General features: G+C 37.4%; 2 protein-coding genes across 3 annotated transcripts in view; one reads left to right on the plus strand and one right to left on the minus strand.

Moving 5' to 3' along the window:
* Positions 1-4567, plus strand: part of Tehao (tehao) — a 38593-nt gene extending 34026 nt beyond the window's left edge. The window contains exons 1-2 of one of the 2 annotated variants that reach the window (XM_064693039.1): positions 818-1963; positions 2930-4567. In XM_064693039.1, coding sequence (XP_064549109.1) covers positions 924-1963; positions 2930-4271 — 2382 coding nt within the window. In that variant the 5' untranslated portion in view covers positions 818-923 and the 3' untranslated portion in view covers positions 4272-4567. Of the gene's footprint in view, positions 1-817; positions 1964-2929 lie in introns of those variants that run through there. The other variant, XM_064693040.1, reaches the window with a different exon arrangement.
* Positions 4568-12256: 7689 nt separating this feature from the next.
* On the minus strand, positions 12257-13987 carry Hacd2 (3-hydroxyacyl-CoA dehydratase 2). The gene is made up of 4 exons (XM_064693059.1): positions 13666-13987; positions 13237-13588; positions 12833-13178; positions 12257-12773 (listed from the first exon to the last, which is right to left on the minus strand). The coding sequence occupies exons 1-4, from the start codon at positions 13777-13779 to the stop codon at positions 12449-12451; spliced, it is 1137 nt and encodes a 378-aa protein (XP_064549129.1). The 5' UTR covers positions 13780-13987; the 3' UTR covers positions 12257-12448.
* Positions 13988-16535: the final 2548 nt, after the last annotated feature.

Raw genomic sequence — 16535 nt, forward strand, 5'->3', positions numbered from 1 at the left:
ACGATAGGTTATTATTTATCTTCTAAACAACTGACTCATATATAGCCATCCATAAATAGTCACCAAACTCATTGATAAGCGCCAAAGAAACCAACAAATGTAAACAAAATTTTATTTTAAAAAAAAATTAACAAAAAACTGACTGGATTTGATTTCTTATAGAGTGGGCTAGCTGAAAATTCAAAGACAGCAGCAATAAATGAAAATGATAAGATAACTCATTGAATTGTTGATTTTGGTCAAGTAATTAAGAAGATTGCTTAGCTTAGGGGCAAATAATTTTAAAAGCAATTAAACTAAGAGACTTGGGAAATGCGTTCGTGACACGAATAAAAACAAACCGATGAATATGCGAAAAATTCATATATTAAGTTTTCTATAAAAATCAAATATTGTCTACGCAACTTGTAATAAATTGCGAAAATAATCAACCCTAGTGTGTTGCACATTAATTTTAGGATATAAGCTAAGTGATTTTCCGAGTTATAAGCGTAAGATACATTTGAATTAGCTATAAAATAATTATCAATAGCTTTTATTCAAATTGTCTGGGGTTTATTTAAAGCTAACTTTTATATAGTTAATTATTACTTTTTTTTAACATTTTTTATATATTATTATTCACCAACTAGATGGTAGTATATGCCTCTTTAGGATCACGTAGTCAACTCTATTTTATTTGTATCTATTGTTTTGCTTATGTGTCGTAGATATTGTTATCACTGAAGAAGCAACTCTCAAGACTGATATGGCACATGTTGATAAAGTCGTCAGTGAGTTGTGCAAAAAAAAAATTTCGAGTGTTTAGTCACAGTTGAGGCGTTGCCATTGAAAGTCGTTTGAAACGCGAGTGAGCACAATGTGTAAATATTAAATGTATATGAATTTCGAGTGTGAGCGTGTCTGTGTGGAATGTGCAGAACATGTTCTGTTATCGATATCTTATCGTAATTTGTGCGATTGCGTGCACAAATGCTCAGATCATACCGCTATCGAGCTATTGCCATCATGTCCATGAGTGGTGCACCTGCGAGCCGCAGGCGAATCTGGTGCGCGTCTATTGCCGGGACGAGTATGCCATGATCTTACAGATCACGGACACGGGCAACAATATTGCGATGAGCTATTATGCGAATGGCGAAATACACTGGCTGCCGCGCCTCAATGTCAGCGAGGTGGCACAGTTTGAGTTTGATGCCTATAATTATTGGTCGGAGACATTTTTCCGGGAGCTACTGAATGCCCTGGGCGTGCAGCAGGTATTGAGCATACAGTTTCGTGATCGGAGTATGGAATCCGAATTTGGGCTGAAGCCCAATGATGATGATGATGTCTATAATTTGAGAGAGGAGTCGGCTGGCACCAATGTGAGCACCTGGATTTTTAGTGAGGTGCCCCGGCTGCAGTACTTCAAATACGAGAGCACTCAGCGTGTGCTAAATGAGTCAATTTTCTATGCATTCGATAATTTGACCACATTGGAGCTGCGTCTGGCTGTGCGTTATTTGCCCTCGCGGCTCTTCGCCAGCATTGCGCATAGCCTGCAAATCCTGTCCATTTGGAATCCGCAAATGTTCCACTTTGAGCCAGCCCTACTGGACGAGCTGCAACAGCTGCGCAATTTGAGCCTAAAGCTGGCGTTGCCACCCGAGGATCGAATCAAACCGCGGCTTCATTCGCTCTTCATCTCCATGCAACAGCTGGAGGAGCTGCGCTTGTCGCGTGCCAACAGCCATGTGAATGCCACCATGCTTAAGGGCAGCTACAATCTGCGCCTTATTGGCATCAATCAGAATCCGGAGCTGACCGAGCTGCCCAGTGAACTGTTCGTCGATCAGGGCAATCTTACGCTGCTCGATCTATCCTGTAATGGGCTGTCCAAGCTGCCAACGGATCTGTTCAATGGCCTGGTCAAATTAAAAGTTTTGGATCTATCCAACAATAGGCTAACAAGCTTATCGAGGTGGGTGCCAATTGTTTCGACTGATTAAGAAAAAGCACAACTCACGATAGCAAGAAGTCAAGAACTTCTAATAAAAATAAAATATATGAATGTCTTCTGTTTAACAGTGCTTGAGAAAAAATATTGCCTTTTCAAGACTGAACAACTAACACATCATACACTCGGAGAAAACGCTAAGAATCAAAAGAAGTAGACAAGTTTTTATTTCAAAAATAATTTTCAGTCCGGTTTTGAAAGTATTTTAAATACAATTTATATTAAATGAAAATATTTTATGCTAATATCATTCATTCAAGTACCAATTTTTTTTTTAATTTAATCCAATATAATTAATTGTTTTTTTTTTTTGTAAACTAATGGTTCATATTAAAGTTAAGATTATTACAGAGTGCGGCGTACGTAATTATATAAAATCTAGCTCGTTCGTTTTTCTCCGAGTGTAAGAGTAGAGTAGACTGTTTAAACTTTTCTCGGAGATAATTATATATATTAGACATTTCTTATATATATATATATTAAACTCATAGTTGAATATTAGGTAATTTTATTAGCGAAAATTCTTTTTAATATTTCAACTAAATTTCTTAAGTATTTGATTTATAACTTAACTTAAAAGTTCATAAATAATAGACATATCTCAATTGTAGTGTAAATACTGCGGATAAATAGATACAATAGACTCCTGCGTTAAAATAAAATGCTTAACGCTTAGTTACTTAAACTTAGATTTATGAGTGAACGTCAACACCTATTAATTACTCATGTAATTAAAAAGTAATTAGACGCGAATCGTATTCGCAAATATTAGTTTAAATTACTAAAAATGGTTTTTAGTTACAAAATATATATAAGTAGCAAAAAAGATTTCCAGTAGTCAAGATCAAGCTAGATTGACTAAAAATATTTGTAGGATTATTAAGTATATCTTTTTCTTTTTACCACTTACTAACCCACATTGATCCACAGTGAACTGTTTACAATGCTGACATCGCTCTCTAGTCTGCTGCTCAATCAAAATTCGCTGACCTCTCTGGATCCGATCACGTTTGGGAACGTGCGCAGTCTGGACTTTATCGATATGCGCGGCACCCAGTTCTATGGAGTAAAACTCTGGATGCCCTTTGAGGCGTTGGTGTGCACCAACGATGACATCTGCCAGTACAAGTCGGCGGATTGGGAATGCGATCCACAGTGCATTTGCTGGGTGCAGCGGGAAACGCTGCAGCTCTTTGTTGACTGTCGGGGAGCGGCGATGACGGAGCTGCCACTGCTGCCGCAAACAACGCTGGTACGGACAACCCTCAAGTTGATGAACAACAGCATTAGCCAGCTGCCGGAAGCCAGTGGCATTGTCGGCTATGCCAATGTCAGTCAACTGAGCCTTGCCGATAATCTGCTGGTTAGCTTGGATGGTGCCAGCCAACAGCTGCCGGGCAATCTCAGCCTGCTGGACGTGCGTCGGAATAGGATAAGTGTATTTGATCAGGACTTTATCGATTATCTGGCCAATAATACCATGAATCTGGCCATAGGTGGCAATCCATTGAGCTGTGATTGTTCCGCCCTGCCGCTGTTGGGATTTGTGCGTGCACAGCCGCAGCGTGTCCAGGATATGGGTGATATTTACTGCAGCGGCCGGCCAGAGAAACCATTCCAGCAAATGGAGGTGGGCGAGCTGTGCCCCTCGTATATTCTGCTCATTGGCTGCATTCTGGGTGGCCTCGTGATTGTCATCTGTCTGATTAGTGTGGTTTATCTCATCTATCAGCAGGAGCTCAAGATATGGCTCTACAATCACAACTTTTGCCTATGGTGGGTATCCGAGGAGGAGCTGGACAAGGACAAGACCTATGATGCCTTCATCTCCTATTCGCACAAGGACGAACAGCTGATTGCCCAGCTGCTGCCCAAGCTGGAGAGTGGCCTGCACGCCTTTCGTGTTTGCCTCCACGGTCGCGATTGGCTCGTTGGCGACTGCATTCCCGAACAGATTGTGCGCACCGTTAACGACTCAAAGCGTGTGATAATTGTGCTCTCGCAGCATTTCATCGATTCCGTTTGGGCGCGCATGGAGTTCCGCATTGCCTACCAGGCGACGCTGCAGGATAAACGCAAACGCATCATAATTATCCTGTACAAGGAGCTGGAACACTTCGAGGGCATCGATAGCGAGCTGCGCGCCTATCTCAAGCTCAACACCTATCTCAAGTGGGGCGATCCACTGTTCTGGAGCAAGCTGCGCTATGCCATGCCCCACAATCGGCGCGTGCTCAAGGGACAGAAGAAGCACGTGGGCCCACTCATCTGATATGTTCCCAAAATATATCAAATTTTGGTTAATTAAACACTTTAGTTTTAGTTATTTTTGGTAAGCTTATGCTATAAATTTAAGTAATCTAATCTTAACTCGTTCTAAGATAATTTAAGATACTCGATAGGGAATTCTAATTTATAGCATAGCTTATATTTGTTTAATTAAATTTAAAGAAAATATTTTATAATATTCTTTAGTGGGCATTCGCTTTAACTTTTTTAAGATTTTTAACCAATTTTTGAGAGTCCTCGAAGTACTTTAAACCCATTACGAATCGTAATTCGGCATAGTTATAAACATTTTGTTTTAGTTTATCTAATAAAATAAATTTATCTGAGATAACTATTTACAGTTTTCTAAAATAAAATGTTTCAAGTTAGTATAAAACAATCCAGAGATCTGGCATACTGACATACTAGTGTTTACATATTCTTCTTTACCGTCAGGATTTTACAGTTTTATATATTTGTCTTTTATATTTATTAATTTTATTTATCATATAAAATAAAAATAAATATATGAAAATAAATTTAATAAAATTTAATAATAAATACATAAAGCCGGAAAATCATGAAAAATTGAATATCTCTGAATTAGTTTAAATAATTTCTATCTAAATAAACATAGAACCGAATTCTTTATCTTGACCTATAATATAAAAACTCATTCAAATTTGGATAGCCTAAAACGGCGTGAATGCTGCTTAAATTTGTCTTCTGCTTCTATTGTCTTCTCTTACCTCACTGAAATTAATGGTCCCTTTGAAATTGTTTTATTGTTTCGTCTTTTACATTTTTAATTAAATTCTTATACGCAAAATATTTGGTTGTCATAAAGTGTGTGAGTCACTTTCTATACACATAAGAAACAGTTGTGAAGATTAAGGCACATATTTTATATTTAATTTTCGAGAGCTGACAGCAAGCCAGAGAATTGGCTTTTATGCCATAAATTTGGAAATTTGGAAATTTGTAAAGAAAATTATTTTTTATTATTCTCGTCTGTGCTGGCATAGGACAAATACTGTACCATATCTATAATCTTAAGTCTCTAATGTAAAAAAACTGACAGTATTACTGGTGGCATAGTTTTATATTTATTAAACTTGTTAAACAGGCATAACGAGTATTCCAATTAAAGAAACGAATTTTATAGAAACTAGCCAAGCCAAACTTAGTATTGAGTATCAAACACTGTTATAAATATGTTTACTGTCATACCGACAGCTATTGTACTGTTATATTTTTAGTATATTTATATATCAGTTTTAAAGTTGCCAATTTATATTAATTGCTTCATTTCAGTATTATATTATAGCTTGAACAAGCAATAAGCTCTAAACTGTTATACTTGTCAACATGTTATACTGTTATATTGTTTTATGTAAGATAATTATTCCTAATTGGCCACTTTATATTGTCATCGAACTCAACATCTCTTTAGTCTCTGACTGCTTTCCGTTCAATAAACTAACTTAAATATTTATTCAGCCACATGCTCCCAAAACTTGCCTAGCGCCAAGGTCAGACTCTAATTATCCACTTCAGTAATGTTGGTTGCCTTCAAAGAGTCGAGGACAGAGATTGGGGACAGACTGGCAGAATAGAGAGAAAGGGCCACCACCAGCCCAGCGCTAGTGGCAGCCAATTTTCAAGCAGCCAGTGAATATAGGAAAAAAATTTGAAAAAAAACACACATTTTGCCAAGTCTCGCTTTTACGCTGTCAGCCCTTTTGGCTACAATTGCTTGGCCTTTTGGGCATCAACTTTCATTGCAAGTGTGTGTGTGTGTGTGCGTGTGAGTTCAAGTGGGTCTGGAAGATTCATTGGCCGCCCGCCGGCCAACATTTCGTGGGCGTTTAAAGTGTCATAAAGCAAATGCCATTCAGCGCAGACAAATCTTTTAAGTTCAGAGCTTACATTTTTAACACCAAAAAAACAAAATGCATTTGATATGAATTTGTATACCCTGAACCTATTCAAAATGGGTAAGAAGGAGAAGAAGACCTCATAAATAATATATTCTTGATCAGCATCAATAGCCGAGTCGACCTTGCCTTGTCCGTCCGTCCGTATGTATGAACTCAAGGATCTCAAAACCCATAAGAGCCAGAGACTTGAAATTTTTAATGTAGGTGCCCATGAAAATCGATTTCGAAATCATATTTTTGAGCAAATCGCGAAAGTTATCACCAAATTCTTCTTGATATCACTTTATAGCTATCGCCAACATTATACCCTTTTTACCCATTTTCCATGGGTTCAGGGTATATTTCTCAATATGAATATTTGATATCAAGTTACAAGGGATTCGTATCTACTCGATTCTATACAAATTTCAAAATTGCTTGCATTTTATTAAAGTTGAAACATTTTTTCTTTTGCTTCAACCAAAGCCCAACGACTCGGGAGAAACTAATGGAAATTGATTGCTGAGCTCACACCAAGCAGCTGCCGCGTACAATCATTTCAGCTCATTTTTCATATACATATGTATATATATATATATATATATATATATATATATGTATATATAAGAGGCTTTGAACCTATACCTTCTGCTGCTCCGGCGTAGTTATCAGAAACATCTGTTTGCAGCTGTTCTTCATTTATCATAGTTTTCGAAGCGGCAACTATAAAAATCAGTTTGTAGCTGCTGCAGCTTTTGGCCCTTTCAGCTCACCCAACCCTTTAACCCGGTGGACGGTCGTACGTGGCCTGCCCGGGCGTATACTATTTGCAAGACTGTAGCTGTTACCCCAAAACAGTTTCCAATAAACTGCCAAACCTCAAGTATGCAGCATAAAACTTAGATGCATAACACACAAGAGGTTTAAGCCGAACATTATAAGTTTGTCTATATACATTTGTGTGTGTGTGTGTGTAAGGGCGTGTGTGTGGGTGTGTGGGTGGCTGCTGTCAGTTCTCTCCATTTATTTGTTACTCATAGAAGGGCATAGACAGCGCGTCATTTGAGACATTCAACTAGCTAGACACAAATTATAATAAACGAGTATTATATGCGCGTATATGAGTACTATGAGTACATATACTCGATACCATTCAACATTATTTGCTGACAATTGCAACTGCATGTCAGCTGCAGTTGCATTACATTCGATTGTGGATCTCAATCGCATTTCGAAGGACTTTTCTGTGTGTTACAAACAAATCCACGGGACCGAAATGCTATGGGCTTGGCTTAAATTTCTTAGCCGGATTTGTTTGTAATTCACATAAAATTTCATAAATCTAATCAAGTTGCTTTCTATTTACGTTTTAAAGTATTTGCCTTTAATTTAATACTGAAATTAGAAATAATTGCAGCTAGTTTGGCTAATTGCTCTTTCAATGGTAAATTTGGGCTGTAATTATATACCCTATATACCCTAGAGAGTAGCTGAAGTGGGTATCATAAAGCGAATACTATTGCAATTATACATGATTTTCTTATTGGCTTCTTAAAGTTACTCAAGTGTATAATTTGATTCTATAAAGACATCTATTTTCTTGTTATATAGCCATATCTGTGCATCTGAGCACATTATTGTTTCTTGTACCCAAGTTTGATTTATATTTATATTTATTTGAGTAACAGAATATTGCTGTCGAATTCTATTGACTAGCATACCCTGCGCAATGTTCAATTTTGCAATTTGGCTTAAATTGCTGCAAATTGCTGTCTGATGTCTAACCAAGTTTACAGCTTTGCTTCGATTAAATAATTTGGCGAGTTGCCCACCTGTTCTCTACCTTTAACATTTAGAACTTGCTATATTTTAATGCAATTAAGTAATTTGAGCTCTGAATAGTTCAACTGATAACAGAGGAAGTGTCTCATGACACTGCCAGCAAAATAAATTTGATAACAAAATGCGAAAATTGAAATGTAATGCTGAAGCTTAGCGTTAAATTAAATTAGAAGTTGTTTGGCAGAACTAAAGGCAGAGCTAAAAGCAATTTTTATTTAAAAATATGAAAATATTTTATAATATTTTATATGCGTGCTTGTGGTATCAAGTGAACAAACAGCATATTTTGGAAAGGAACAACAGACCGTAAGCGCAAACATTTAATAAAATTTAATTACATAGAAATCTAATCAAAATTCAAAGTTCTGTTTGAACAATCAGCTTAAAGATGAACAGTGCAATGCGTATTGCTATAAAATAGTGAAACATCTGCTGCAATATGCTGCTTCGGTGCAAATGAAGGAACAACAGTATGTCGAGTTGCTAGAAAAAGTCCACGTACTTAATATAAGCGTAAGACATATGGAAGAAACGATTAGGGATAAGCAAATGCAATTGGAAATGCAACTTGAACTGAATAATATCCATAGAAAGAATGCCGCAATCACAGAGGAGTTGCTAAATTATAAAAATAGACAACTAAAAGAGCTAAAGGCTCAGATCGAACGCCATAAACTCGAAAAGAATACAGAATCTCTGGATAAGTCCTTAAATGGTCAGGCAGTACAATCCGAAGTTCTCTATAAGAATAATAATTACCTTGAATTGATTAGTACAGAAAATCGTCTACATTCTAAGGATAATGACGATAAGCTGGGAAAGCTTGTAAAAAACCTGGAAACTATATCAAAACTGAATTTTCCTACTGATAAATATCTGGCCAGCAATTGTCTAGGCAATTCAAATGATATATATATTTGTTAAAAGTGCCTGGCTTGGCGCCTTTTCCACTGCTCTGTGATTCGACTCTGGCTGGTTCCGGTTGGACTGTGGTGCAACGTCGTCAAGATGGCAGTGAAAACTTCAATCGTAACTGGCAAGATTATCGCGCCGGGTTTGAAGATTTGCGTGGCGAATTCTTTATGGGCTTGGAGATATTGCATCTGATGTATATACATCTCGAGGATTTTCATAATGTAACGCGATATGCACATTACAATTACTTTGTCATAGGCATCGAGCATGAATCGTATAAGATAGAGGGTCTTGGCGAATATTCAGGAAATGCGGGTGATGCATTGTTGCCGCACAAAAACTGTGAATTCTCCACACCCGATCGACCCGATGACGGGCAATCGAATTGTGTTGTAATTTATCAATCTGGCTGGTGGTTCCATAGTGGTTGTTATATCTGGTAAACTATTCAAAGATTCTTTTAATTTAAATTAGTTCTTAATGTTGTGCATTTTAGTAATCTCAATGGCCAATATATTAAGCAGAATATTGAGAATTGAAAAGCCATCGAGTGGAGAACTTGGCATTTTAGACCTCTTAAGTTTGTTCAAATGATGATCAGACCGAATAAATAATTGACACAATCTTGATATGTGATCTGCAATAAATATTGAAACTAAACTAAAGTTAAAAGCATAACAAGCCGTTTATGCATATTAAATTTGAAAATTCCAGGTCTTGAACCTTCGCAATAAAAAAGTCATGGCTCAAACCCGGAACTCCGTGGCCTAGTATATTTGACAGTACAAACTATGACAATCCTGTTGAGGACTTTCCATAAAGTCTACAAAAAAATGTTGAAAGTTAATCGACATTGCTTAGTCAGAGTTTAAGTAACTTAGTTTACCCATGGGCAGCCTAATTAGCTGTTAGTGCAAACATATCTATAATTATTTATAGCGCAACCTGATTAAAAAACCTATACTAAGCTGCTGCTCTTCGTGTCCTTCCTTCTAGCAGTGCCTTCATTAAAGTCGCGGCGATTCGTCCTTTGCATTGATTGCTTGTCCTTCAAAACTTGCCAATTACCATATCCTATTGCAGAATTACGTTACGGCCGGCAAGGTTGATCCAAATTTCAATAAGGCTCTGCTGTAGGCTGCACTTGTTCCACTCTAAGTTCCCGCCAGCTGTTATGTGGAAAATGTTCACGCATTTGTCTTTGCCTGCAGAAAATGTAGCACTTACTTTTCGGCAGGGGAGAAAAATCAATCGTCTCACATACACACACACAGACACACACACACAACTCCTCTTATCGCCCGCCACCCGCTCTGCGGCACATTAATCAAAAACTCATTTTGGGTGGCCAAGGTCCTGGTCAGACACCTCGCCAGGCACCTCGCTCCTGGCTGCAGACCCAAGTGATTAGTTGTGCGTTAACCCCGCTGCAGTTCAGTACGGTTCCGTTGGGCTGTATACGGTTTTTGGTTTTTAGTTTCCGGTTTCCGGTTTCGACGTGTTGGATGCGCCTGAAAATTGCATTAAATTATTCATTTTTGGGCCAGTGCTGTTTACGTGCCTTGCTGAACACTCTGTTTCCCGCAATGCAATACAGCATATTTGTTTTGTACAATTTCATTCTGCCGGCCTTTTTTGCATAAAGTCTTTCATTAAGCCCAGCTACACGTTTTGGTATGAAGATTTTCATCCCACTATGATAATGCTCAAAATTCAATGCAAAACCTACATTAGCTAGAGGTCAATTGATTTTTTTTTTATGATATTTATTCTTCAAGCTCATTTTAAAGCAAGCAAAAATTTTATATGTACCATTTCCAGTACACATATCAAATTTTGTGTCCTTTTCAAGAAAACAAAATTTAATTGTCTTATTGTTTTCTTGAAATTTGGAAGTAAACCCAATTTTGCCCCACCCACGCAGCGCCACGTTAAAAGACTGAGAACAGTGTATCGTGCCGTCGGTAACTGTAGCCATTTGCTTCGTTCGAACTTCTTCTTTTTCGCGGATAAATTTGCAACGTGAATTTATGTGGGCAACTGTCGTTGGCATGCGATGGTAGTGCTGGTGCTGCTGTTGCCGGTGGTCGGTTGTGGTTGGTGGCAAGAGCACTCAGCCAATTAATAGCGCCAGTGTCTGGCATTTATCTTCGGTGTCAGTGGCCGAAATTCGTTGCACCTTAGCACGAAAATAAGCAGCAAAACGACACAAAATTGATTGACACCTTAAAAAAAAAACGCAATTTATTGAAGACACCCCAAAATACATACGTGCTCATCCATTATTGACGGCTCATCCACCAACCACCCACCCACCTGTAATGAGCCACAAATAAGAAGTATTTGTGTCCGCAGTGTGGCACAAAAGCGTCATAGTCGGCACCAGTTACCAACCAATGTTAGTTAACATTTCGAGTGGGTCGCTTGGGCTCAAATTGAATAAGCCAGTCACAAAGGACATTGACAAGAAGAACACCAGAACCATGCTTGACAGGATGTTAAAGCTGAATGCACGTGATCTGTTGGTATGTGCCTTTTTTAATATATAACATATCATGCAAGCCTAATCCACATAACGAATAGCTTTAATTTCTATTGTTTATGAGTTATTATCAATCATATTAAAATTCGTTATACAGTAAAGAGCGTTACTTAAAAATAATAAAAAATATAATATGCTCTGTGTCTGGATAAAGTAATCGTTATGTCTGCCTGCGTTAAGGCAAAATTAACCTCCATTTTATGAATTTTAGTTGGCTTAGAAAGGAGGCTGTAGACCGGAACGGCATGGTCACAAAGTTTGGATATAAATATAATACAATTTTATACAAACATCACATTCTATCTCTTACGGCTTGCTATACGCTGATTATGAATCAGTTGGTCAGCCACAAATCCGTCAGTCAGGGACAGGTGTTGTCTAAGTGACTGCCAATTCAAAAGTTAGATTCCAGCTTTTAATCTTAGAATAGTATGGAAGGCTATGTTAGCCATGTGGGTTATTACTTTGTAGATATAATTTATTCTTTTCAAAAATGTATACAAATTGTTGAAACGCATCAAAAAAAATTCGACAAAATTCAAGCATAAAAGCACAGCAAGTTTTAATATAGTATACAATTTTTAACTAAGAGTTGTTTTAGAAACATTCTTCAATGCGGCCGATAAACTTTATTTGAACTAGACGGAAATAGAAAAGTTTTCATTTAAATAATAGTCAATTCGATTTTCTTTTTATTGATTTTTCATTGTTTTAAAATTATGTTAATTTATGTGCGAGTGAAAATCTTTGGCCGTGCGATTGATATCTATATTAACTGATAGTACCAATAGGTTTATATTTATTTAATATAAATCTGAACCTGTGGCTAAAATCTTTGACACAACTCTGTTCTAAACAATAGAGCACAAGTAAAAAACATTTACTTAACATTCTGTTGGGAAATAAAATAAAAAAAATATAAAAATTCGTGAATCTTAAAGCTAAGAAATTTGAAATGAGTTCTTAATTAATTTTCGGCTTGGCGCGACCGCGTCCCAGTTTCTTGGCGCGCAGCTTGGACATGTGAGACATGACCAGATAGCTGCCAGGCAGAGCGAGTAGCAGCAGATAGACTTTTACAAATAGTACCATGTCGAAGGTTGAATTCCATTTGTTGGGCATGTCAACGCAAAAGCGTTTCGTCTCCTCAATATAGGGTATGCTGCGCAGCAGAATAACGCCCTCACACACGATGCCCATGGGATAGAGAGGTATCCAGATGGTATAGCGCAGCCAGGTGAGCAAACCGTTCTCCCGCTTAAGCAGCTGGCTGACATAGTAGGGATAGCTAAATGCAGAATAATAGCTGTTATGCTATTCTATTTTGAATTCAAATGCATCACTCACCGCACCAGCTCCACAAGCGACCATATAATGAATACATAGAAGACTACCGGCTTTGCATGCATGCGCGGCTCCATTTCGATCATAAGGAACAGAACGAAATTGCGTCCAGAGATTTGAAAGAAGGGCACCAGCGGACTGCCTTTGGTATAGCCAAAAAGTGGATGCATTACCTCCATATATTGCATGAGCTGCACAAATTTGAACGATGTGCCCACATACTCATACGTATGCTTAATGCTGCCGGGTCCGTCCCGCATATAGAGCACACCCATGATGATGAGTATGTGCAGATAGCCCACAAACATGGCCAAGTTATAGATGATCAAGTAAACCTTCTTGGCATTCTCTGTGAAAGGGGTAAAAGTTGTTAAATTGAGGAAACGGTTGGGAGTAGTCCTTCTTACCTCGCACATAGCCAATTTCCTGCTTCTGCAGGTTGTTATACTCCTCCACATAATCCTCGCGCACGTCACGCGCCGGCTCACTTAGCTCTGCATCATCCTCAGTGCGCCAGCGGTCAAAGTCAACGCGCAGCCAGTGCGGCTTCTGCGGCGTCGCCACCAGTCGCACCCACCAGGCAGGCTCTACTTTACGGATGAGCAGCTCGATCTTATGATCGGTAACCGTAAATGTGGCCGTCTCATCATCGATGGGCTGATAGAAACGCATCTGAAACTTGTACGCATTCCGGCCGCGTGCTCCATGGCCATTGGCACCAAACGATATCGTTGTAGGCGTAAATTCTGCAATGACTCCCTAAAAATAAATTGAATGCCGGTTGCCCATCGCTTATTATTGATTTTTCGAAATGTGCAAAATGTGCAACGACTCACCTGCGCATCTTTCAGATCCACCTTTAGCAACAACGTATCCTTTGTTTGGGACCAATAAACAAATGGACTTAATTCAGTTGCTGCCATTGGATTGGCATTGGACATGGGCGACATAATTTTTATGTGTTTCCCTTTTGCCACAGACTTTGACCAGCTAATTTTATGTGTCGGGTACGCACTTCATACTTTTGCTTGCAGTTAATATAAAACAAACTTTATACTCGTTATCACTGGTTCTCTCTTTTTTCGCTCTTTATTTACATATTGGTATATTATATTTTTTTAATGAAAACTAAGAAGCAACACAGCGAATTATTTGTATATTTTGTGAGTTTCGTGCACGCGCACGAGCTCTATGCAAGCAAATAAGCAGCCCTAACGATAGTTTGTATCGATAGTTCCTATCGATTGCATCAGCTCAGAAATGTGTGCAGCCGCTCTTAAGCTAAATGCTACGATGCACAGTTGTGTAGCTCTTAGCTTGTGTAATTGGCGCCAAAATTCAAAACATTTGGTTTTATATGAGAAAAAAATAAATTCAAAACATATAAATATATATTGATTGTCTATTACAGAAAAATTCTAAAATGTACGGTTGAAATATATAAAATCATTAATTACGCATTTACTTGTGTAACATAATTAGGTTCCTCTGTCTGTATTTGAAATATTTATAGATATTGACTCTCTTTTGCTGTGTGTGTGTGTATGTCGCTTTGGGTCATTTTGATTTATGAGCTGCTGCCTGCAGTCAAAATGACTGCGCAACTGCGGGTTTGGTGAGGCGGGAGTGCTGTGGTTTTTGTGTTTTAAATATTCTTCCGTCCTTTACTCTCTTTCATCTTAGCTTTAACAAATAGCGACAAGTTGTCAGCGCTCTTTTCAACTAAGCAATGGAGCATACGTGTTATCAGGCTTAAAGTTAAAAACTGTATTTGGTTTGTGCTAATCTCTTACCCTATCTCTCCCTTTTTTTCTATGCGAATTTTTTTTTCAGCCATCACAACGCACCAGTTCTCATATAATTTATGCACGTACAACAAAAAACAAAGAAAAAAAACACCAACAAAATGTTGCGTTTTCTCAAGAACCGTTAGATATCTCCCAGATTACACCGCCCGACCAATCTATATATCTAACAGCCTATACATATGTGTGCTCACTGTAATGACGTCATGCTTATGGTGTAGCCTGCTCAGCGTTAAACATGTCCTAAGGTAAGTAACAAAAAATGTTTCAATATATAATCCTTATACTCAACATCGTTACAACTGCAAAGTTCTCAATGGAGTACCGAAACAAAAGTAAATTTTGTTTTAACTAGATTATAGATACATATATTTAATTCTTTTTCAATTTCATTATTGAACCAATTTTTTTATTAACCTCTCATCGTTATTCGAGGGTGTTTCCGTTTTCACTTATTTTGTGCGTTTGATTTCACCAGCTGCCCAAATACGCAAATAAATGTAAATCGAATTCTCGCACACATATTTCGATCCAATAAATTGTTAAGTGATCCAATTATTTGACTTCAAATGCAGTGTGCTCCATGGCGTATGCGTGATTTGGGCATTTAATTTTATGTAGTCAAACGTAATAATAACGTAGTCAACCATCAAAATAAGTTTAATTAAAATGAATTAATTAACTGTTTAGTGTAGGAAATTCTATTTTTCAGTAGTTTTTAAATTTCGTACTTTATTCGGTTAGTTAGTTAAAACAAGTAAATGCAAGGTATCGCTCATGAATAACTAAATCCCTGAATGATTAAAATGATTCACTTACCGATTCAAAAACAAAGTTGCCAACTCCAATAACAAACGTTAATGCCATGACAGATACAGTTAGTTGAGTAAAAGTAAAACAAAATGAACACTCGTCTATTTCCGGTTCGTGTTTCGTATAAATATGTTTTGGTTGTTGCTGTTGCCAACTGGTTAAGGTCAGGTAAGCAACTTGGTTAGCAAGGAGCTTAGTCGTAGAAGTGCTATGGAGAGGACAGGCTAGAAGCTGACATTGCTGTTGTGTTTACACATACATTCCGTACTTTTATACACATGTGTGATTGCGTGTTCACATGACTCGAATTATAATTGTCGGCCTGAGCTAAGCAGTTACCAAAATAAAAGATACACTATCCTAGACTCTGGGTACATTTATAAAGCGTTTCAAAACCTGTTCACCCATTGGTTCGACTTTTGTAGTGCTGTAAGACAACAGAAAATAGTGTTGTTTAGAGCACAAAATTTAATGTACATGATTAAACGAGGCTTTTGGTTGCGTCAGATCTGAGCCAAAACAAGTTTAAATGATCAATAACTCATCTAAAATCGATAGGTATTGATCAAGAGCATAAATTTGATTTAATAAACCTGTATTAAAGGTTTCGAATAAAATACACAACGTAAGAACATTATAAGCATTGAAAATATCAATAGAAAACGCAGTATAAAGTTAGCTTAAACTTGATTGGTTTTTTATTTTTATTTTAAACAGTTCAGTTACGTTTTTTTTCGAATTTTCACCCTATCGATATTTATTGTGATCTTCATTTGAAAATCTACAAATAAAACAAAGTTTTTAAAGTATAAATAGTATTTTGAATAATTTTATTAAAATTACTATTTTTGCTTGCGAGGATGTCGCGTGTTGAGAATTTTGCATTGAGGTTTCTCAAAAACATATAACTAAGAGTTCCGGAAGATTCACCCAATGATTTTATTTCAAAGTCCTTTTCACTTTACCCAATAAGAAAAGGAGTTTATCTTGCAATTGGAGTAAAATCTCTATACTCGTCAGAAATATATAATTCCTGCTTTCGCGATAAAGTTATATCCAACATGGTAATCGCTTCAAGGATTACAAAA

The sequence above is a fragment of the Drosophila montana genome, unplaced genomic scaffold (genome assembly GCF_035044405.1).
Source record: "Drosophila montana isolate Dmon_TW-CO22-7 unplaced genomic scaffold, ASM3504440v1 contig_3729_1, whole genome shotgun sequence".
Classification (NCBI taxonomy): Eukaryota; Metazoa; Arthropoda; class Insecta; order Diptera; family Drosophilidae; genus Drosophila; species Drosophila montana.

Coding starts and splice junctions, on each gene's coding strand:
- Hacd2 (XM_064693059.1), bottom strand. CDS start 13,779: ATGTCGCCCATGTCCAATGCCAATCCAATGGCAGCAACTGAATTAAGT. Junction 13,179..13,236: donor GGAAATTGGCTATGTGCGAG/GTAAGAAGGACT, acceptor CCCCTTTCACAG/AGAATGCCAAGAAGGTTTAC. Junction 12,774..12,832: donor TCGCTTGTGGAGCTGGTGCG/GTGAGTGATGCA, acceptor TTCTGCATTTAG/CTATCCCTACTATGTCAGCC.